This window comes from Panthera uncia, chromosome E1, assembly GCF_023721935.1.
Source record: "Panthera uncia isolate 11264 chromosome E1, Puncia_PCG_1.0, whole genome shotgun sequence".
NCBI classification, from domain to species: Eukaryota; Metazoa; Chordata; class Mammalia; order Carnivora; family Felidae; genus Panthera; species Panthera uncia.
The window spans coordinates 4,836,533-4,858,793 of record NC_064814.1 but is presented as its reverse complement, the minus strand read 5'-3'; the positions used below and the strand labels follow the sequence as shown (position 1 = coordinate 4,858,793).

General features: G+C 52.5%; 1 protein-coding gene across 3 annotated transcripts; it reads right to left on the bottom strand.

The window, feature by feature from the left end:
• Positions 1-1,020: 1,020 nt before the first annotated feature.
• Positions 1,021-22,027, bottom strand: ST6GALNAC1 (ST6 N-acetylgalactosaminide alpha-2,6-sialyltransferase 1). Of its 3 annotated transcripts, none has more exons than XM_049635637.1 (9): positions 20,255-22,027; positions 5,399-6,050; positions 4,803-4,971; positions 4,464-4,635; positions 4,100-4,238; positions 3,752-3,855; positions 3,469-3,558; positions 3,283-3,382; positions 1,021-3,032 (listed from the first exon to the last, which is right to left on the bottom strand). In XM_049635637.1, exons 1-9 carry the CDS (start codon positions 20,383-20,385, stop codon positions 2,841-2,843), a joined length of 1,749 nt encoding a protein of 582 aa, XP_049491594.1. In that variant the 5' UTR covers positions 20,386-22,027; the 3' UTR covers positions 1,021-2,840. The 3 variants fall into 3 exon arrangements, with proteins under 3 accessions (XP_049491594.1, XP_049491595.1, XP_049491596.1); XM_049635638.1 differs by lacking the exon at positions 20,255-22,027 and adding an exon at positions 6,221-8,498; XM_049635639.1 differs by lacking the exon at positions 3,752-3,855 and having other exon boundaries at positions 2,877-3,032.
• Positions 22,028-22,261: the final 234 nt, after the last annotated feature.

Genomic DNA, 22,261 nt, shown 5'->3' with positions numbered 1-22,261 from the left:
ATTTCCTATGTAAAAGGTATAAATACTATAAATACTCTTTGTCTTTAGTTTAGTTTTGTTTTGTTTTTTAATTAATAATATACCCAGAGGGGCACTTTGGCTGGCTTGGTCAAAAGAACATGAGACTCCTGATTGCAGGGTCCTGAGTTTGAGCCCCATGTTGGGTGTAGAGATTATTTAAATAAATAAGTAATTAAACACACACACACACACACACACACACACACACACACTTGAAACCACTCCATGTCAGTCCACAGAGATCTTCCTCATTTCATTTCTGCCTCGTTCTCTGTTGGATGGATGTACCCTTCTTCATAGTTTACATCTCTTACATTTAAGTGCCTCAGCAGTTCCCAATATTTTGCACTTTTGAACAATGCTGCAGTTGAATAACCTTGTGCATATTTATTTTTGTATCACGGGAGATCTATATTCAGGGCAAATTCCTACATCAGGGATTTTTTTGGTCAAGGGGCTGTTGATTTCCATTGTATTCTACTATCTTGTATTCCACTACAAGGACCTCCAAATCTACTTTCTCAAGTTTAAATTCAGGCTACCCAACCATAAAGGCTGAGGCTCATTTATCTGGATCCAAAGTGGGGCAAACTGTTGTGTTGGCTCAGTCCAGACACACCAGTCGAAAGACTTGAGAAAGAAAAATAAATCAGAGGCATGAAGAATTTGCAAATAATCTATGTGCAGATAATAGGACAGTATATCACAGCCTTCACAAACATAAATAATAACCGGGGAGAGGATATAACATGTCGTAACATGCTTTGTTACAACAGCAACAAAGAAGATAAAATACTGAGCAGTGCATTCAACAAGGAATGTTCGAAATTTATATGAGGAGAACATTAAAATACTGAAAGACACAAAAGTGGATTTGGACAAATGGAGAATTGTCTTGCTCTTGGAAAAGAGAACTCAATGGGACACTTCCATTGGTTCCCCCAAGTAAATTTATTTATATAAAAATATTTTTTTAATGTTTATTTTTGAGAGAGAGAGAGACAGAGCGTGGGTGGGGGGGGGGGAGGAGCAGAGAGAGAGGGAGACACAGAATCCGAAGCAGGCTCCAGGCTCTGAGCTGTCGGCACAGAGCCCAATGCGGGGCTTGAACCCACAAACTGCGAGATCGTGACCTGAGGGGAAGTCGGACGCCTAACTGACAGAGTCACCCAGGTGTCCCTCTCCCCCAGTAAATTTATAAGTCTAATGCAATTCCAATTAAGCTACCAAAACATTTTTTCTAGATCTTAAGCAGATACTAAAATTCACATGGAAGGATAAACACGTAAGAATAGGTAGGAAAACCTGAAAAAGACAAGTTGAGCATCCCAGACAAGGGGTCCCAAGATGCTGCCACCTGCTGCCCAGAGATGGTACTGCAACCCTTCTGAGCAAAGCAAATCCTGTCCTATTGGTATTAAATAGCTTTTGAACACGGTGCGAGAAGTCTAAGACATCTTGCGTTTGTTTTTTGGTTTTGTTTATGTTTTTGTTTTTTGCCTTCCATGTCCTCCTTCATCAGGGCCTTTATGCGGTTTAGCATCTTTAGAATTCTTTCTGGGCTTCAGAGTCCAAATCCTAAAGACAGAGTTCAGGGGGGTAAGATGAACTGAAATGCCTTGGGCTTGGTCCAAATTCTCAACGTGAGGTTTGAGAAAATGCAGGACGATGGGAGGATAGAGAATAAAAGGGGAGGAAACTGGGTCCTTGTTGTATCGGGCTTTTTACAGATAGTAATTTTTTAAATCGTTGCGAAATGGGCACCCTAAAAGTCGTGTTACAGATTAGAAAACGGTGGCCTAAGATTAGAAGGCTGTGCGTTTAAGGGTAAAATCGTGACTGTCCTACAAATGTAAAATGAACACACGTCAAGGATTTTATTTAACTTATTAATTGATGAAGGAACCAGTGAGAGGGAAATACTGGTTCAAAGGACAGCCCAAAGTACAGACACATACGGGCAACAAGGAACGCTAAATGAACTTGCTTGTACATATAAAATGGGTCACCATCCACAGGGGAGTCATTGTGTCTTCATTGTACAAAACTTTCCACATCTTCGTGGACAAGACTCATTTTTATTACTATCAGTTGTCTACAACTCAGAGAGTGGCCAAATAGCTCAAAGACAAGGAAAGGTGCAGATCCTTCTAGAATCTGATAAGCCCCGGAAGGGTCCTCTAGACAATCTACAGTGAAATTAAGTAACGCCTTCAAGATTTCACAGCTGCTAAGTACAAGATTTGGAATTCAAAACCAAATCTAGGGGCGACTGGGCGGCTCAGTCAGTTATGTGTCTGACTCTTGATCTCAGCGAGCCGAAGTCAGACGCTCAACCGACTGAGCCACCCGGGCGCCCCGATCTCAGCGAATGTCTTGATCTCAGGGTCATGAGTTCAAGCCCCTCAATGGGCTCCTTGCCCATTGGGTGTAAAGCCTACTCAGGCAAAACACCAACTCGACGTGCGTCCGTAGATTCAGGCTTCTTCCCCTCGTGTCAAGCATCTTCTGGACAGTGAAGGGTGAATTTCAGCAGGGATCTGTGGTATTGACCAGTCATCACGCCATTTCGTTCAAATTCCTTGGTCTCCAGACCGGAGTCCTCCTCCCTTTGAACGGAACCCGTAGCAATGTTCCGAGGTCTCCAAAACCTCAGTCATTTGCCATCTTGGGAGTCTCTCCTCAGTGGTCCCCGGGGGTGTCTGGAGGGGCTTGGAGCCCAAACTGAGCCCTGGGAAAATGCCGGGAGGCCTCAAAACCCCCCCACCCTGCCCCGTGCCCCGGAAAGGCCGAGGAGACCGCTGCTGTCCAGGCTCCAGTCACATCTTTGGTTTGGAAGTTACGGAACGCTGGTACAGCCGGATTATACCTTCATCGTGCAGCCGCTTCCAGAGCGTTCTCTCTAACTGGAAGTCATGGTTGATGTAAAAGACTGTTTTTTTCCAGGACTTATCGTAGTAGTGATCGGAGAATTGCTCGTGGCCCTCGGTGATGAAGCCATAGGCACTCACCTACATAAAGGTCGGAGGAGGGAGAAGCCTGAAGTCGCTCTCTCTCAGGCTCGCTCTCGTGGTCTCTGTGTGTCGGGGGAGGGGGGCCGTATCCTGGCTCTAGCCCCGGGGCTCTGGACGCAGGCCCCTGGACGGACACTTACGGGGCCACGCTCCCCCGCCCTCCCGGCCGTCGTCCGGTGCTGGGCACGTCCAGGAACAGCCCGCAGCTGTTTCCCCAGGTGGCCCCACTCTTGCTCCAGAATCTCACCTGGTCGCAGAGCTGAAGGGCTGTGAGCAGGAGGAGGGCGCCGGTCGTGGGGCGGTAGATTCTCCAGTGCGCAGTGTCCAGGGTCTTGGACCTCAGGAACCTGGGAAGTGCCCCGGCCCCGGGCTGTCAGGAGGCTGCAGGGCTGACAGGCACCCGGGCCTCTCCACACGCCTCGGCTGCCCTCACCTGTTTTTCATGTACCGCAGTGAGTCGGGGTGCAGCAGCAGGTATCTGTCCCATGGCGGGTCTCCCTGGAAAGCCACCTGGGGCCTGTGCCTGTGGGCAGGAAGGGGTCATTCGGGCTCCGTTCTCTCGCCTCCTCCCGTGGGGGCCAAGTCAGGGCACCTGGTACCCCATCTCCAGGTGACAGCGGAGGCTGTCCCCACCCGCCCAACCCCCTTCAGAGCCGCTCCAGACACAGCTCCGTGGGGGGGCCGGGGGGTGGGGGAGGAGGGGGGGGCGGGGGTACCTGAACCAGGAAAGGCTAGTCTTCACCAGGCTCTGATTGAGAAACATCGCCTCCAGCCACTCATAGTCTCGGGTGCCTTCCAGAAAGTGCAGGTAGCGGACGTCCTGGGGACCAAGGACAGTGTGTGGTCCGAGTCCCGCCTTCAGGACCAGGGGTGGCCTGGCTCTGACTCCGGCCCGCCCCCTTGCTCTTTCCGGCTCTGTCTGGCCATCGTCCGTGTTCTTGCCCCTCGTACGAGCAGACCCTGCACCAACCAGACCCCAGACCCAGGACACCCGGCTCCCTGTCTGGGCTCGTGCGCCCTCATTCAGATTCTGCGTGCGGCCGGGCCCGTCCCTCCTTGCTCACCTTCCCCAGAGGCACGTGCCGGAAACCCTGACCCTCCAAGGCCATAAGCGACTGGGTCAGGGAGAAGGCAGTGAAGCCGTAAAACGACGTCCGGGTGCCCACATCCTGTTCGTAGCCCTTAGTGACCGCTCCACTCAGTCTACACAGAAAGAGGCAGACGGAACCCGTGAGTGCAGGAGGGAACGCACAGAGGTGGGGGGGAATGCACAGAAATGGTGGGGGGTGCGGCAGCTATAGGGGAGTCTCCGGAGAGCCCAGGATTCCACCTTCCAGGTACAGGCAGAGAACGCCCGATGAGACCTCTCAGAAGAGCCCGTCCCTGTAGGAGGGAGGCCGGGCGGGAGCCCGGGGCCGGACCGCTCACCGGAAGACGTGATCGTGGCTGTCTATCTCCTGGCCCACGCGAGAGTTGTTCAAGATGCCCCCGTTGCCCACCACGGCGCACGTGACGCACTGGGAACTCCCGGCGGGGAGACCGGCCAGGAGCAGCTGTTGCTGGGGCACCGGAGGGAAGCGGGTCACGACCTTCCGCACCACTGAAACGGGGGAGGTTCACGTTCAGTCCCTGGAGGGGCCCGGAGGCAGCCCATCGTTTCTCCCGGGGCTGGCGGCCTCCAGGGAAGAGGCAGGCCAGAGGCAGAGGGCAGCTGCCGTGTGCTGTGGGCCCAGGCCCTCCCCGCGCCCCTCACCCCGGAAGACTCACACGAATAGTTGAGCTCCATGAACCCAAAGGGTGGTGCAAAGTGCTCCAGACGGTCCCACTCGCTCTGGTTGAAGCGGCTGGAGTCCAGGAAGAGGGTGAGGTTGGCCAGAAAGAGTGTCCGCAGCCAGGGTGACTTGGAGGCCTTGACCTTCACGGAGTCGGGGCAGGTCTACACGCAGGAAGGCGGGTCAGGCAGGCCCAGGCCCCGGAAGGCCACGGCCAGGGGCGGGGCTGGGGGCAGAGGCAGAAAGTGGGCCTGAGAAGGTTGGAAGGCACTGCGGCTTCCGTGGTATGCGGGATGCAGGTTTGGCCGTCCTGCTGCAGAGCGGGTAGATTCTCTGACCCTGCCCGGTGACCCTGTCCGGTGACCCTGCCCGGTGACCCTGCCTAGGCCTTCTGGGAGCTCCAGGGCAGGCCCGGGCCAGGATCTGGGCCTGCCTTCCCGTCCAGCCTCCACCACTTTTGGAAAGAAGGATGGGGAGGGCACGGGGTGGGACCAGGCAGGGCCTGGGGGCGGAGCCCGGGAGGTCAGAGAAGTGGGGTGGCCTGTCTGTCTGCAGGGGCCTTCAGAGCAGGGAGCCAGGGGGAGGACTCACCGTCTGTAGGGCCCCCACGTCAAAGCTGTATTGTTCCTCGAAATCCCACCGGGGCTCAGACTTGAAGTTGGCGGCCCGCAGGCTTCGGCTTCTCTGTGTGGTGCGGGCCTGGAGAGGGGTGGAGGGTGGCTTGGCCCGGGGTGTCTCCCGGCGGGGCATCACGGCCGAGGCCCCTCCTTTCATTGACCCTGCTCCCGGGGTGGTCAGCGCCTCGGCCTGGCTTTCTGGCACAGGTGTCCTTGCCGTGGTGGCCGCTTTGGCCCGAGGCTTCGAGGGCACCGTCCTGGTGGCCGTGGGCTCCCCATTCTGGTCCTGCCTTCCTTTGGTTGTCCTCGCGTCCTGACTCCTCAGTGACAGTGCCTCTGAGGCCACTCCCCCATCCCGTGCCCTCGGGGGCCGCGTGTCCAGCACGGTGTCCTTCCTCTTTCGACCCCTCGGTGGGGCCGGCCCAGTCGAGGTGGCCCCACCGGTCTCTTCTCTGAGGTCCCCCTTGGCAGGGTGGGCTGTGGCCTGGGCCGGGGGCACCTGCACGCTGTTCCCTCGCGCGGACGATGAGGCAGGAGCCGCTGTCCTTCCTTCCCGTGGGGGAGCCTGCCGTGCAGACTTTTGTGGCGACCCTGAAGATCTCTCCTCGTCATCCATGTGCTGACGCCTAGGGACGGATGTGCCCTTTGATTAGGGTCCAGGATCGTATCAACAGGTTGAAGCATAAATGGTATTTCTTTTTGTGCCTCGGGTGGACTTCAAACCGGTTTCCGCGAGACATGAGTATCGCCATCTATGCCCCAAGTTAAGCTGTTGGCGTTGGGTCTGGAAACTTACCCGTGACCTCGAAGCAGCGGGCGGTGGTGGCTTGGAGTCTGTTATGGGAACTGGCGTCAGGAGTGCCGCTGACAAGGCTGACCTTGGACAGCGCCCTCTCTGCTCTGGCTCCAGGATGACTGTGTGACTCCGCCCTGTTACTAATATCTGTAGGATGCTGTTGACCTTTTCTCTTTTTCTTTTTTTAAATTTTACTTTTTTTAAAATGCTTGTTTATTTTTGAGAGAGAGAGACAGACAGACAGAAAGAGAGAGACAGTGTGAGCGGGGAAGGGAGGGGAGAGAGAGAGGGAGACACAGAATCCGAAGCTGACTCCAGGCTCTGAGCTGTCAGCACAGAGCCCGACGCGGGGCTCGAACCCACGAACCGCGAGATCATGACCTGAGCCGAAGTCGGACGCTCAACCGACTGAGCCACCCAGGCGCCCCGTCTCTTTCTTTTTTAATGAAGGGTAGGTAACAAAGGTAACCTTGTTCATAAGGGAGTAGGAAAATATACATTCATGTCAAGACTATAGCTCCCATCCTTGATCGAAAGATCGGCCTGAAATATTTACTTCGACCCCTGCCTAACAACAAGCTTGCCTGTTGGCATTGTTGGGAAAAAATCTCGGGACTCAGCAAGTATTCACTTGTCAAGAGCCCCCATCTCACGTTAGATGCCGGACATCCCGGATGCGAGGCGTGTTTCCCAGCCACCCGCAAGGGGAACCCTAGTGAAGACACATTTGTGTGATTACGGTACAGAACATGTCTCGCCCCGGGCGGGGGGCACGTGAGCTTGGTGGGCACGAGGGAAGGGTCTGTGCCTGGGCAGGAGATGATCCCAAGTGGGTAGACAGAACCGGATTATTATCTGCATTGTAGGTCCGACTAAGGAGTTTGGACTTCATCGTTGGTCTTCTTGTCCAGGAGGAGCTCCTGAAGAATTTCAGGGGGGAGAGGGGGGTGGGGAGGGTGCCGAAGCAAGGGGGTGGGGGCCCATAAGCTGAATTCCACTGCACGGTGCTTGGTCTAGCGGTGGGAGAAGATACATTCAGGGTGCCTGGTCTGGCTTGGGGCACTCAAGGGTTCTGACTCCAAGGGTTACGTTTACTTTCTTTTCATTCTCTTCTTTTGTGTGAGGCCGTCAAAAGTATCACTTAATTTATGCAAATTAGCGTCAGGGGTTCTGAGAAAAGCGCGGGTCCCCTGCTCAGCGCGGTTCTGTAATTGGACTTTGAGGTGGGGTCTCTGTGCTCACAGGTTTTGGGGGGCGATTCCCGGGAGCCTTGGGAGAAAGAATCATCCTCTCTGGTGACCTAGCCATCATCCTAATGGATTTCCAGGTGTCCTTAACTCCTGCTCTTTTTCCCTGATGTCCTGGGCCTCCCTGGCTCATCGTGGTCACTCTTGTCCCAAGCAGCTCCCTTGTGTCTGCTCTCATGCTTCTTCCAAGTCCCATATCACAGACTCACTGAGGCCACAGAGAGAGAAGAGAGAGCATGACAGGTGCAGCCAGCCAGACCCGAGTGGGACTTTGCCAGCATGACTGGGAGAAATCTTCAACACCCCCCCCCCCCCGCCCTCGGTTTTCTTATCTGTAAAATGGCCTGCTGCCTTTTGCCTCTGAGAGAAGTCAGCTGTGGGCGTTGACTCACAGCCCGTGTTTAGCATCTGGCACAAAACACCTGCTCCGCCAATAAGACCCGCCCTTCTCTCCCCGACCGTGGGGGCTTCATTCATTCTTGATTTGTCGTGTGCAAGTTGGGGCGGGGGGAGGGTCTCCTGAGTCCGGTGTCCCAATCCCCTGGTTGCAGCTTTGACTTCTGCCCGCCTCCCAGCTCCACAGCCGTAGTTTGTTCTTTATGCAGCCACTACTGCTGAGCATCTCCTATGAACGCTGGGCTAGTTACTGGGGCCTGGGTGACGAGCTCAACCAGGTCCGGTCCTGCCCCCACGGAGCCCAGGATATATGGGGGACCACAGATCATCACAGATAAAATGCCAAGTTGAAACTCGGAGGTGTGCCGGGGAATGGGTGATCGTGATGAGCCACGGGAGGTAGCCTGACCCAAGCTCCGTGTCCGTGACAACGTGAGTGCTAAACCCCTACGTGGCATCGAATTGGGCGTGTTTTGGGTTGTAGTCGTTCAACGGGATGTCAGCTCTGCCCTAGATCGCAGGCTCCGAGGGGGAAGAAATCGCTCCAAGCAGCCCTTACTACAAAGTCCCCCCGGGGTGGTGCCATATCACATCAGGGCTTTCGAAAGGCTTTCTTTTAAACATTTTTTTTTTTAACGTTTATGTATTTTTGAGAGACAGAGCGTGAGCGGGGGAGGGGCAGAGAGAGAGGGAGATGCAGAATCCGAAGCAGGCTCCGGGCTCTGAGCTGACAGCACAGAGCCCGACATGGGGCTCGAACCCACGGACCGTGAAATCATGACCTGAGCCAAAGTTGGATGCTCAACCGACCGAGCCACCCAGGCGCCCCTTGCAAGGCTTTCTGAGCCCACCGGGAAATGGATTTGAACAAACGTGGGGGAGAATTTGAAACATGTACTCGCAGAAGAACATCTCATTCAACAGCTGTTCACTGTCTCCGTGCGATGTGCTTTGTGGGTCCCAGGAATACAAATTTGAACAAGGCACAGACCTCGAACCCACAGAAAACACAGTCACTGTTGTTACAGGTGGAAGACAGAGGAGACTTTGATCCCTAGACCAATAGAGGGCTGGCCCAAGGCGGTACCGCAATAAGGAGATTACCCATGTTAATCCTTCCTCGTGTGGGGCCTCCCTCTGCATTGTGGCCGTGTTTCCTGCTTCCTGCGCCCCAGGGAAGAATGGTTGTTCAAGTACTCCAAGAAGGACACTCTCTGTTCTGACATTCAAACTTCTCTGGAGGCTGTTAGGCAAAGGCTGGCAGTGGGGTCCTTCCTCCTGGGAACACTTACACATTGTTACCTGGGCTCAGTGAACAAATGCCCCTGCCTTTGTTTTATGGCTCAGAGAAGGGACTCGAACGAGAGCTATCCCAGACCAGAAAGGAGAGAAAGGCCGCGAGGCAGGGCTGGGCTGTGACACGGAACAGCCTGGAAAAGATAATAGCCTTCAAGGTTTGAAGCTTTTATTCTTTTTTTGTTTTCCGTTTTTAACTTAAAAAAAAAGGGGGGGGGGAAGGGGCGGGGAGATTTATCATAAGGAGAGAAAACATCTTGAGCCCAAGGCCAGGACATGGTTGGGGCTCTAGAAGGTTCTGGAACCTGGAATCTCTCTTTGAGGCCTGTCCCTGTTCCTACCTATCCTGTTTCCCTCAGCCTGCTTTCTTCTCTCTGCTCCTCAGCCCACATGGAGGATGGCAACCCCAAGTCACCTGCCCCAGGGACTGTTGACTCTCCTTCTGTCTCACTTGGGTCCCTTCTCCGTCCCTGGCCACATGGTAAGTGACACGGGTCTCATGGCAAGTGGCCTCCTGGGGTCCACCCTGTGCACGGGAGGAAGACAGTCTCAAGAGAAAGAGGGGGTTATTGGCTCATGAGCTGGGCAGACGCCCCTAAGTATCCATTCTGAAAGAGGACCATCCACGCGGAGTGGAAAAGCTGAGAGAGTTCAGAACATACGCTTGATGGATTTGGGCCACCTTTGTTTCGTAGAAAGGTTTGAGGCCTTGAGATTCACTCCTCCCCTTAAAGAAAAATTTTTAAAAAATGTTTATTTATTCTTGAGACAGAGAGAGACAGAGCATGAACAGGGGAGGGGCAGAGAGAGAGGGAGACACAGAATCCCAAGCAGCGTCCAGGCTCCGAGCTGTCAGCACAGAGCCCGACACGGGGCTCGAACTCAGAGCCGTGAGATCATGACCTGAGCCGAAGTCAGATGCTTAACCGACTGAGCCACCCAGGCACCCCTTCTCCCCTTTAATGTCACAACTGAGCTGAAGCCCCAGGCTCCGGGCACAGGCGAAGGCCTAGGTGTTAACTCTCATGGCAAACAGCTCTCGTCACTCAGCCTTGAACCTCGGATGCACCTCCACCCGCATTTCCCACGCCCAAACCGCAAGAGGCGTCTAGAAGTTTCCCTTCCAAACTGCGAGCACCTTCGCGTGGCTGTGATCGGGGAGCTGGTGTGGCAGGGTGGTTTTCTACCCTAGACGCGGTGGGCGTGCAGCCCAGACAGCTGGCCCTCTGCCTCGTGGTCACGCCAGCCCCTAAAGAGGGGGCACCAGGCACTCCTTCCTGCAGCCCCTTCCAGAAGCGGGAGCCCCAGGGCCCCGTGCAGGGCTGTCTGCCTGCGACGCTGGCAGATTACTGATGACTCTTTTAAGTTTTACACGGAGTTGCAGCAGTGACCCAGGTACTGACAAAATTATGTAATTAAGTTCCATTTCAATTCCCTATAATTAAACACAACTATGATTGCTAGGAATGTGGGTGTTTATGTAGGCATTTCCTTCTGTTCCTGCCTGGTATTTACTGAATGCTCAAATTCCTTCCGGCCATATGGTGAATGCCCTGCATTCGTCTTGTCCAGATCCTATGTGATCCTGAATGTAAACACCATGGGCAAGGCCGGGGCGGGGGGCGGGCGGGGGTGGTGGTGAAGGAGGGGACCCTGTTTTCTGTTAAGGGTTCCGGGGGACAGGCAAGCCATTTATGGATCGCATCCAAGCAAAAAGCAATTCCATATCCAATTCTGATCTACCGGGGAGGTAAAAACGTAAAATGTTGCACTTTAAAAATAAATTTATCAGCGGGGATCACATAGCTCTAGTCACAAAGAGGTTCAAGGTTTCTTTGTCCTTGGTGCCATGAAACAACGGTTGGCAAGCGTGCAATAGCACAGTGGATCCTTGAATGGTGTGTGGGTTGGGGGGGCGCCAGCCCACACACAGTCGAAAAGCTGCGCGTAACTTTTGACTCCCCCCAGACTCAACTCCTAATAGTCTGCTGGTGACTGGAATCCTTATCAAGAGCATGCACAAGTCAATCAACACACGTTTTGTGTGTTACATGCATTGCATACGTGTTCCTACAATCAAGTCAGCCAGAGAAGAGAGAACGTCTTTCAGAAAATCCTAAGGAAAACAGGGGGCGCCTGGGTGGCTCAGTCGGTTAAGCGTCCGACTTTGGCTCAGGTCATGGTCTCGGGGTTCATGAGTTCGAGCCCTGCATTGGGCTCTGTGCAGACAGCTCAGAGCCTGGAGCCTGCTTTGGATTCTGGGATTCTGTCTCCCTCTCTCTGCCCCTCCCCACTTGAGCTCTGTCTCTCTCTCTCTCTCAAAAATAAACATTAAAAAAAATAAATAAATAAAAAGAAGAGAAAATGCTAGTCTGAGAAGACACACACACCCCTATGTTCATGGCAACACTACTCGCAACAGCGGAGATACGGAAGCGACCCAAGTGTCCATCGGTAGATGAATGGATAAAGACGCGGCCAATGTGTACAGAATGGAGTTGCTCGGCCATTAAAAAGAACGAGATCTTGCCATTTGCAGCAACGTGGATGGACCTGGGGGGGTATTACACTAAGTGAAATGAGCCAAAGATCTTCCAGTAATAAATAAGACACGGGGGTGTGAAGTCCATGCATCGGGAATATACGATAATATCGTAACAACTTGGTATGGTGACAAGGGGTAACTAGCCTTATTGTGAGCATTTCATAATGTCTGTGAATATCGAATCATTATGTTGTACACCTGAAACTGATACACAATTTCGTATATCAGTTATTCTTTAATAACCGCCCCCCCCCCAAACCAAAACCCTTTGATTTCCCTAAATAATTCTGGGCTGTGCCATTCAGTGGAACAGACGCTGAACAGGCTCCAGGCTAGGTGCGCCTGCCTTGTGATAAGTGGCTGGCCACACACATGCCTCTAATCACGTCCTCACGACCCGGACCCCCTTCCCCTGAATCCCCACCATCAGCTTCTTTGCTCACTCTTTTTATCTTGAGCCTCTTCAGGGTCACGCATCTGGTTCCCCCACCTGGGTTTTCATGATGCCTGCCTCTCCTTGGAAAGGGGAACCAACTGTAGGGTCCCCACAGTGTCTTTCCTCACCCCCTGATAAGGACCCTCTGTGATGGGCGGCTCTCCGCTCCAGTACCTGATTTGTATTAAGCATTCAGGGGGACAGGCAAATCATTCAGGGATCACATCCAAGCAAAAAGCAAATCCAACATCAAGTTCTAATCTATTGGGGGGGGTGGTTAAAAATATAAAATGTCGCACTTTTGGGGCGCCTGGGTGGCTCAGTCGGTTGAGCGTCGGGGTTCGGCTCAGGTCATGATCTCACGGTTTGTGAGTTGGAGCCCCTGCGTCGGGCTCTGTGCTGACAGCTCAGATTCTGGGTCTCCCTCTCTCTCTGCCCCTCCCCTGCTCACACTCTGTCTTTCTTTCCTTCAGAAATAAATAAATATTCTTTAAAAATGTAAAGTAATTCAGTAACAGTAGGGCGCCTGGGTGGCTCCGTAGGTTAAGTGTCTGACTTCAGTTCAGGTCTTGATCTCAAGGTCCGTGAGTTCGAGTCCCGCGTCGGGCTCTGTGCTGACAGCTCAGAGCCTGGAATCTGCTTCAGATTCTGGGTCTCCCTCTCTCTCTGCCCCTCCCCCACTCACACTGTCTCTCTCTCTCTCTCTCTCTCTCTCTGTGTGTCAAAAATAAACATTAAAAAAAAAAACCAAAACATCATAGCCCAGCCTGGAGCCTCCCCAACTCCCTTGGTGCCGGCAGACATAACTCTTTAGGGGCTCCGGTCTTCTCTGAGATGAAAACCAATCATTCTGCTTCCCCCTCCCCCAAACTTTGAAGTTTATTTCCCCCAGGAAATCCTGACACTTTCTTGCATGATTTACATTTTCGAACTTCACTTTGAATCTTTAGACGCGTCCACAAGTTGCTTCAGTCGCTAAAATCTCTACTTTGCCTTAATTCTCTTTATAGGCTCGAAAGAAAACACCCAGAAATCTGTATTCTATTGTTATTCCAAGTGTTCGCTTTTCAAATCAAAGCCAATTCTCTTATTTGTGTAGTTTCCGGCCAATTAAATCCTAATGGGGAACAATAGAAACCGGGAGAAGAAGAGGAAACACATCTAAGCCACTGCTCCTAACGATTCAGTAGCGGGATTCAATTTCCAAAGCTCTCCCCCAGCAGGGGAGCCCTGAGCCTTCTCTGGGATCCCATTCACCTCACTGAACTCACTGTGGCCCAGGGTGGGTGGGAGGCTGGTTTAAATGTTGGACGATTTCCCTCCCTGGGATCCACAAATACAGACACAAGCCGACAGCTCTCCCCAGACCCAGAGGCGTGAGTCTTGAGATTAGTTAAGGAGAGTAGGGAAGACCTTGAACGTGAACGGGGAGGGTGGTGGGTGTGACCGAGGTCATTGTTGTAAACCCAAGAATGGCAGGTATGTCTGGGTCAAGAATCACAGATACGAGATGAGACCCTGTGGCCCGGTGGCTGGGAAACGATCCTTGTGAACCAAGACTGTTTAAAGCAGAGTCTATGTTTATCACCTGTATCTGGTACCTAGCTTACCTCTCTTGGGGATAATCACAGAAAACTAACTTCCCGGCACTGGGCAAGAGGACAGCGGAGCTCACTGCGGTGGAAAGTCACCTGCTTGAGTTCCAGCCCGGCCACCAAGTGACCAGCTGTGGGATCTTGGGCAAGGTCAGAACCCTTAGAGCTCCTGTTTCCTCATCTGTTAAATGGGACTCTGTTTTCTTTTTTAAGAACTCCAAACTTACCTTTATTATGATATTTAGGGAAATATGTCATTAATGTTGAATGGCTACCGATGAGGCACTTACATTTTACTAAGATTTCATTTAAACTACCTCAAATCAAATAAGTTTAGCTCTCATTTTGCACATTATTGATAAAATGTATTGGCCTCTTTGGGTTTTGTTTTGTTTAAAAATTTTTTTAACGTTTATTTATTATTGAGAGAGAGAGAGAGAGCATGAGCAGGGGAGGGGCAGGGAGAGAGGAAGACACAGAATCCGAAGCAGGCTCCAGGCTCTGAGCTGTCAGCACAGACCCTGACGCCGGGCTCGAACCCACGAATTGCGGGATCATGACCTGAGCTGAAGTCAGACGCCTAACCAACTGAGACAGCCAGGTGCCCCAGTAAGAACTAGAAAGTAAAGGACACCCTGAAAGACCTTAGAGGGAGGAGAAGATTTGGTGAAATAGATCAAATGTCTCGGAGAAGGACTTGTCTGTTTCCTCCCACCATCGCCCCCTCCCTAGAAAGTTTAGTCTGGGTGAAGAGGACAGAGAGGGGAGAGGGGCTCTGGGTCCCAAGTTCGGAGGGCTCCTGAGCCCTACTTGTCGTGTTCCTAGGGTCTAATAAGACTCCTGACAGACAATGGCTGCACACTGAACCCAGGAAGACAGAACCGTAATTCTGACAACATCAGGAAATTCTCACACCTAAGCCAGGTGGACATGAAAAGGCCAAGAGGCAGGGACGACGGTTGTCTCCACGGCCACACGAGGGCTAAGAATCAGCCACCCCTACCCAGGCGCTGGCACGGCGTGGCCATCCGGGAGCCCTTGACATCATCCTGGGGAGGCGGCAGAGGAGGGAGGACGGTCCCGACATGAAGTTTCCCTGCAGCTCCATGAATGGGGGTCCAGGATCGGAAACCGGGAAGTTATAGAAAAGAAAGTTCTGTGTCTTAGACCAAAATAAGATAAAAAAGAGAATCCACAGAATTGTTGAAGACAAATTCATTCCAGACCAGGAAAGCCAAGCAGGTAGAGACATGGTCTTAGCTGGTATCTACCTATCCAGGGGCACAATGGAGACTGGGACCAAATGAAGAAGATACGAGAAGTAGTCCAATAACCCAGGTTTGAAATCATACAGTTGTGTCCCAGTCCTTCCTCTCCACTGCCTCCCCATCCTGTTTGTTGCCAAATCCAGCCGATCTGAGTTATTCAGGCCTTTCTTCCTAACGCCGTCCGCCCAGGGCTCTTGGGCCCTAAACCATTGCAACAGCCTCTAACCTAGCCCCCCACGGAGACCACCTTCCCCCCACCATCTGCCGTGCAATCTACTAACTGAGGAATCTGCACAATGCACAAATGTATTCAAGTTACTCCGTTCCTGTAAAGCTTTTCCTAGCCGTGGAATCTAACCGTTGGTCCCTCAAGGGCCACGCATTCACTCTTTCATCAACAAGTGTTTAAAAACCACCTCGCAGGGGCGCCTGGGTGGCTCAGTCGGTTAAGCGTCCGGCTCTCGACTTCCGTTCAGGTCACGAGCGCACTATTGGTGGGATCGAACCCCGAGTCAGACTTCGTCGCTGAGAGCCGGGATCCTGCTGCGCATTCTCTCCCCCGCCCCTGCCCCCCCCCTGCTTGTGCCCCCCCCCCCCCCGCCCCCGCAAATAAATGAATTAACTTTAGAAACAAAAAATGAAAAAACACTGCCGAGGGACGGGGGTGGGGCTTGTGACACCAGCCTGGGTCGTGGCTTGGAGCACAGACTCCGGAGCCAGCTGGCCTGTGTCTGAACTTAAGTGACAAGGGTGACCTTGGTTGGGAAAGTTGCCTAACTGCTCTTATCCGTAAAAGAGGGGTGTTGCTGATAATAGTATCTACCCAAAAGCCTTGATATGTGGTCAGTAATCATGGGTTCTGGAGACCAGTGCCTGGCATGCGGAGCCCCTATCAGCCTTGCTCACATGAGTCATCAGTCCCTCGAGGAACACGCCCCGCCCCCCCACCGGTGGCCCTGCTTCTGCACCGTTCCTTCTGCTGCCTCCTTAGTGCGCGGTGTCCCCCGTGCTGCCATGTCGCCCAGCCTGCCAGCGCTCTGCAAATGCCACCAGGATGTTGTCCTGACCCTGCCCCCTGGATGTAATTACTCTTCTCTGTTTCTTCCCATAGCGCTCGTCACCTTGGACTTAAATCGGGGGGTGGGGGGGTATTTGCCACTATTAATAATGTCACCCTCCCTCTCTTGCTTCTTGTGTGGCTCTCCCCTCCATCGGACTTTGAGTCTCCTGAGAGTGAACGCGTTCCGGGTAGTGGAGTTCAAATCCCGTGTTCACGTCTCTGTCTTGCTCCTTCCTGGCTGGGTGGGATTAGGCTTAACCTTTTGGAGCCTCATCTCCCTCATTTGTGTAAAAGAATAAAAACGCTGATCTTGGGCGACGATTGCGAAGATTGGAAATCACCCCCGGAAAAAAAAAAAAAAAAAGGGAAATAACCCCCAGAAAGCTCCTGAGCATAGGTGCGGGTCTGGGGAAATCTCCAGCTCTGAGATGATATTGAGGTGTCATTAACATGCAGACTTGGGAACAGGGACCTTCAGAAACCGCTGATCCTATACTTGGGTTGGCATTCTACGACTCCCTTTTATGTCTGATTTTACTGTCATCCTTTGCCCAGGCAGCACTGTGGGGCGAGGTGGGCCACCCCCACCCCCACCCCGACCCCGTCTCTAACTGCACACGTGCCTCCCCTCCCCCCACTCTTCTTCAAAGTGTCTCCTGATTTTCCGCTTCTTCCTACCCCACCCCTCCCAGATCTTCTGCACCTTACGTTTCAGTGCCTAAATCTGCCAGGGAGGGCATTTGTCAGCCCCGGTCCTTCCCTTCACCGCAGGATAATCCGCTGTCCCTCCCTTGGTTCCTGCCCTGGGTCAGGCCAAAGCTGTGACTCACACCTCCCTTCCGATCCATCCTGTTCCCTCCTGGCAGACCAATCGTTGCACGATCCTGCTTTGGTGAGGTCGCCTCCCTGCCTGAAAGCCTCTTGCATCAAGCCTCGGCCCCACCCTCCTGAAATGCCCTCCCTGGGCTCCCCAGAGCAAGCCCCTCATTTCTGCAAGGCGGATTCGGATTCGCCCGAGGCTCAGCCAAGAGGACACTTCTGCAGGTCGGCCTCCTTGTTTATGCTATCCTCCCCACAAGCCTTTTCCAAGCCCTCCCTGCCTCCGAGGTCCTTCTTCTCAACGAAGCTTTCAACAGACACACAACCTTTCCTCCAGGGACCTCTGGCTCAAGGCGCTCAGTCTCTGCTCTGCGGTTGATTGGCAGTGTAGTAAGGAGAGACTTTCACTGAGAAGTCTCAGCGTGTGGCCCTTTCCCTATCTCTGATGCCTAGGGCAGATTTACTCACTTCACAGCCACCTTTGATGATTCAAACTCCGTCCACACACAAAACGAAACAAAACAATTACAGAAAAGATTTTAAAAAACAAAGCAAAACACCTAAACCCCAAATTCAGTCTCATCCATTTAGAATTCCAGGTGTCCCGCCTCCCCCCGCCCCCCACCCCAGGCTTGGCAGGGGTGAGGCTGGAGGGGTGGGGGAGGTGGGGGCAGCTAGAATCCCTGGTCAGGCACAGAGTAGACCTTCCCTTCCTTCTGAAGGCCTAGCTCTCCTGTATTATTACTCAAGTCTGGGAAGAGTGGGGAGCACTTGGTGTCCCCGCTCGCACTGAGGTTCCAGTGGCTTCTGTCTGCTGACGTGGTGCTCTCGCTAGGGTCAGTAAGTGTGGCTTCCCTGGGGCAGCGCTCTCCTTTGCATTGAGGATCCCCTCATGAATGCCCCCAACAGTATTCGGGGTCCCCAAACGCTTCTCTGGAGTGGATGTCCCTTTACTTGGCCCCAGCGGGTAATTGGGGGGTTCTGGGGCCGTGATCCCTCCTGGCACCACAGGAGTGCTGACCTGCCGTCCACAGCCTCCTGGGCTCTGAAGGCCCAGGCCAGAGCCTTCTTCCCATGTACATTACACCATGGACAATTCCCACCACCTTCCGCCTTCAGAAATCTCTAGACCAGAAACAGGCACCAGTCTGCTTATATCTCCCTCTAACTCCGGGACATACGACATCGGCTGGGGAAGGAGACCAGGCATCTGGGTCACTATGAGTGACTCCTGCAGCCCACTCCTACCCCAACGTGTGTCTCCAGGGACACTGTAATCCTCTGACCTTCTCTCCTTCCCTGGGCTTCTTTTATTTTGTACAAACTTTCTTTAATGTTTACTTATTTATGAGAGAGAGAGAGAGAGAGAGAGACAGAACACAAGCCAGGGGAGGGGCAGAGAGAGAGGGAGACACAGAATCCAAAGCAGGCTCCAGGCCCTGGACTGTCAGCACAGAGCCAGACGTGGGGCTCGAACCAACGAACTGTGAGATCATGACCTGAGCCAAAGTCGGATGTTGAACCAACTGAGCCACCCAGGCGCCCCTCCCTCCCCGGTCTTCTTGTTTAAGCCAGATTGCGTTGGGTTTTTGTCACTTGTGGTCAAGAGAGTTCAGCGTATGCAAACCCAGATTCACACCATGCACAAAAATAGGCTTCAGGTAGGTTAACGATTTAAGCTTAAAAAAAGTACAAAAATATTAGTAGACAATACAGAAGGCAACGGGAAGGGAAGGAACAATAAGATAAAAATGGAGGGAGGCAAACCATAAGAGACTCTTAAATACAGAGAACAAACTGAGGGTTGCTGGAGGGGAGGTGGGTGGGGGGATGGGCTAAATGGGCGATGGGCATTAAGGAGGGGACTCACTGGGATGAGCACTTGTAAGTGATGAACCACTGGGTTCTACTCCTGAACCTAAGACTACACTGTGTGTTCACTAATGTATATATATTCACTAATGTATATATATGTATACATCACTATATATATATATATATATATATGGCAATTTATAAAATTTTGGGGTGGGACAGACTTTCCCCCAAATTGCACAAAGTCCAGTGGCCATAAAGGAAATGATAAATAGATTTCACCTACATAAGAAGGAGTTGTGTCACGTGAGATAGCATAAACAAGGCAATAAAAACAAACATCAGCCTGAAGAAAACATTTCAAGTATTGTTACATCTACGATAGAAAAGGGTTAATATCCCTAATACACAAAAAACTCCTATCGTTAAATAAAAGAGAAATAATTTCGCTTCCTTTTTTGGGGGGTGGGGAAGCAAGAGATATGACCCAGCCATTCCCTAGAAAAAGACAAGCGGCGGTGACAGCTGGCTGACTTAGTTAGAAAAAATGCAAATGGTCAGCACACGTCAGAGGACCCTCAAATTCACGGTGGCCTGAGAAGTGCAAAGTCAAAAGAGAAACATATTTTCACCTCTCAGTTTCTAGAAACTTCAAAAGCATTAGTGATCTAGTGTGGTGACCGAGGAGAGAGTCAACGTTCACACCTGTTACGGTAGCCTTTTCAGAGTTGATGTGATGGCATCTGATGGGACTAGATTTGTATGTAAGGATGAACTTGGGGGCCAGAATTAAGCGAAGGAAGAGGTTCTTTTTTTCTTTTTTCTTTTCTTTTCTTTTCTTTTCTTTTCTTTTCTTTTCTTTATTTTTTTGGGGGGAGAGGTCATTTTCTGACAAACTCCACGGGGAGAGTGTGATTTTGAAGTGCATGGAATCGGGGCGCCTGGGTGGCTCAGTCGGTTAAGCGTCCGACTTCGGCTCAGGTCATGATCTCGCGGTCCGTGAGTTCGAGGCCCGCGTCGGGCTCTGTGCTGACAGCTCAGAGCCAGGAGCCTGTTTTGGATTCTGTGTCTCCCTCTCTCTGACCCTCCCCCGTTCAAGCTCTGTCTCTCTCTGTCTCAAAAATAAATAAAAAAACGTTAAAAAAAATAAAATTTGAAGTGCATGGAATCCACGGGGTAAATCTTGTGCTTTAGGACACGGTGAATGGCATGTAAGAACTCACCCCAAAGCTGCTATTATCATTCACGGTCCCAGAGGGGGAAGGCATTTTCTGTCTATACCTTCCGGAGACCCAGACTCCTTGTTCTCAGACTCCTGCCCACGTTTCCCCTCTACCAGCCCCAAGGCATCTGGACCCCTTGGTTTTCCCACCTCTGACACCTGCTTGTCCCCCAGAGGCCTCCTGGGATCTTTCTTGCCAGTGTTTCTTGACAACATCCCTGACCCCCGCCTACCCCTGTGTGGGTGCAGCAGGTTCCCCAGGCTTCCCTGGATGAGAGGCTTTCAAGTTTCCTCTAATAAATTCTGAGGCATTGGGAAAGGGGCCAGAACCTTACCTGAAAGGTTTCGTATCGGGTTCCTTAACGAAGGAGGGCAGGACAAAGAATAAGGAGATCAACACGGCCAAAAGCAAGAGCCATTGGACAGCTTGGTCCAGACGACTGGGTCTCCGCAGGCAGGTCCTCATGGTGGTGGCTCGGGTGCTGCGAGAAAGTTCTGTATATCCTGGAGCTTTGATGTGGACCGCAGGTAGTTTAAGGGCTTAGGACTCCTGGCCAGGGAGTGCACGCCGTTTGTCTTGACGGTGAACCACTCTGATAGGCACGGAGTCTATCAGTGTCTGCGAGGGAAAGGAGGAGCTGCCTTCCCTGCTTTGTGGAGGCTTATAAGCTGGCGTGGCTCGAAGGAAGAGAAACTCCTTTTGTTCAAACAAGTTTGGTTTCCTTTTCTTTGTCTCTGAAGCCAATTTCTGCATGTAGAACTTTATGAGAAACATGCACACGTCACAGGGAACCTCGCTTTTATCAGGTTCCAAACCCTTGGGGACCCTGGACAAGTGCAGATGCTGGGAAAGCCTTGAACGGCCCCCAAGTTCAACATGACCTTTATAAGGAAGGTACAGGGAATCTGGTTGGCTTTAAGACCTTCTAGCAGTCTCTCCTAAAAGAACGTTGTGCAGCCGTAGACCAGAGCTTCGAGAACATCTCATTTGCGAACTGTTCAGGGTGGTAGCTCTCAGTCCTGGGTGCGCATTAGAATCACTTGGGAGCTTTGCTACATCCCATGCCCAGACTGCAACCCCCACCAACGAAGCCGGAACCCCCCGGGTGGCTCTTCTCCCAGGCAGGGGTATTTTTTTTGAGTTCCCCCAGGTGATCCCGACACGCGGCCAAGTCGAGAACCGCTGATTTACCGTCAGTCGGCTCAACCTTCCCGGCTTCTCATCCGGAGTCATGGCCATGACAGCAACGAGTGGCGTGGGTGCAGGCAAGAGCTCTGAGCCAGGCACTCTGAACGGTGCGCGTGTGGGACCGCCCTCACAGACACCCGAGCCGCTAGGCGTTGTTATCAACCCCCTTTTGCGGTTGGGGACATCGCCTTTGAGAGCAGGCGGCTTGCCCCAGATCACGGAGGGAGCCCTCAGCTCTCGGGGACCCATCCGACTGACCTACAGACTGCATCCTTATCTGCTGAGTGACGACACCTCTGAGAAGTCATTAATTCTGTTTTGATAGGAAGAACAAAGGGCGTGAGGCCTAGGGGAAATGTGTAGCTCAGAGAAGTGATACCAAGACCCGGTGTAGAAGACTTAGAAAATTCAGAGACGCAGCCCTTGGTCAAGTACCGTGGGTTAGTGCTTTCCAAACTCTCGCTTACAGGATGTTGAATCACACAGGGGTTATCCAGCAGCCGAAATGGCTCGCGATCCTAAGCTCTGAAGGTCGCGGGACCTGGGTTCATGGCTCACACACAGCAGGGTGCATTCAGAGGAATTGCACAGCCTCCCATCCTGTACCCAATGTCCTTGGCCTTCACCCAGGGCACGCACCAATAAATGTTTAAACCGTCTTCCCCAGGCAGGATGAAAACAGTAAGAACATGCTTCTGAGTGGCTGCCAGGAATAGAGACACAGGATGGGCTTCCTCTGCCCCTTGCCATACGCTGGGACGCATGGCACTGTTCCAGGGGAGGGGCTGGGAACGAGGAGACAAGTGCCTCTCAGTGCTGATTCAGTCTCTCTCTCTCTCTCTCTCTCTCTCTGAACACACCTAACCTGCAAATGACCCTATACACTGATTCTATAAACATTGTCTGCATAGACCCGGGTTAAGTTCTAACTGTCCGCCTTAACCGACCCTTAATTGACCAGAGTTCGCCCGTGAACTTGGCACGAGCAATCGCCCGACGCCCTGGTGCCTGTTCGCCATGCTAGGCAAACGGACCGCGCTTGGGGAAGGCGCTGGCTTACCCTTGGCACTGGTCTGATCGCGACGAAGCATCTCTTACATCTCGCCCCCTGCTCTTGGAGAAGGTTCTGGCTGCCAGTGTTTTCTCTCTGCCT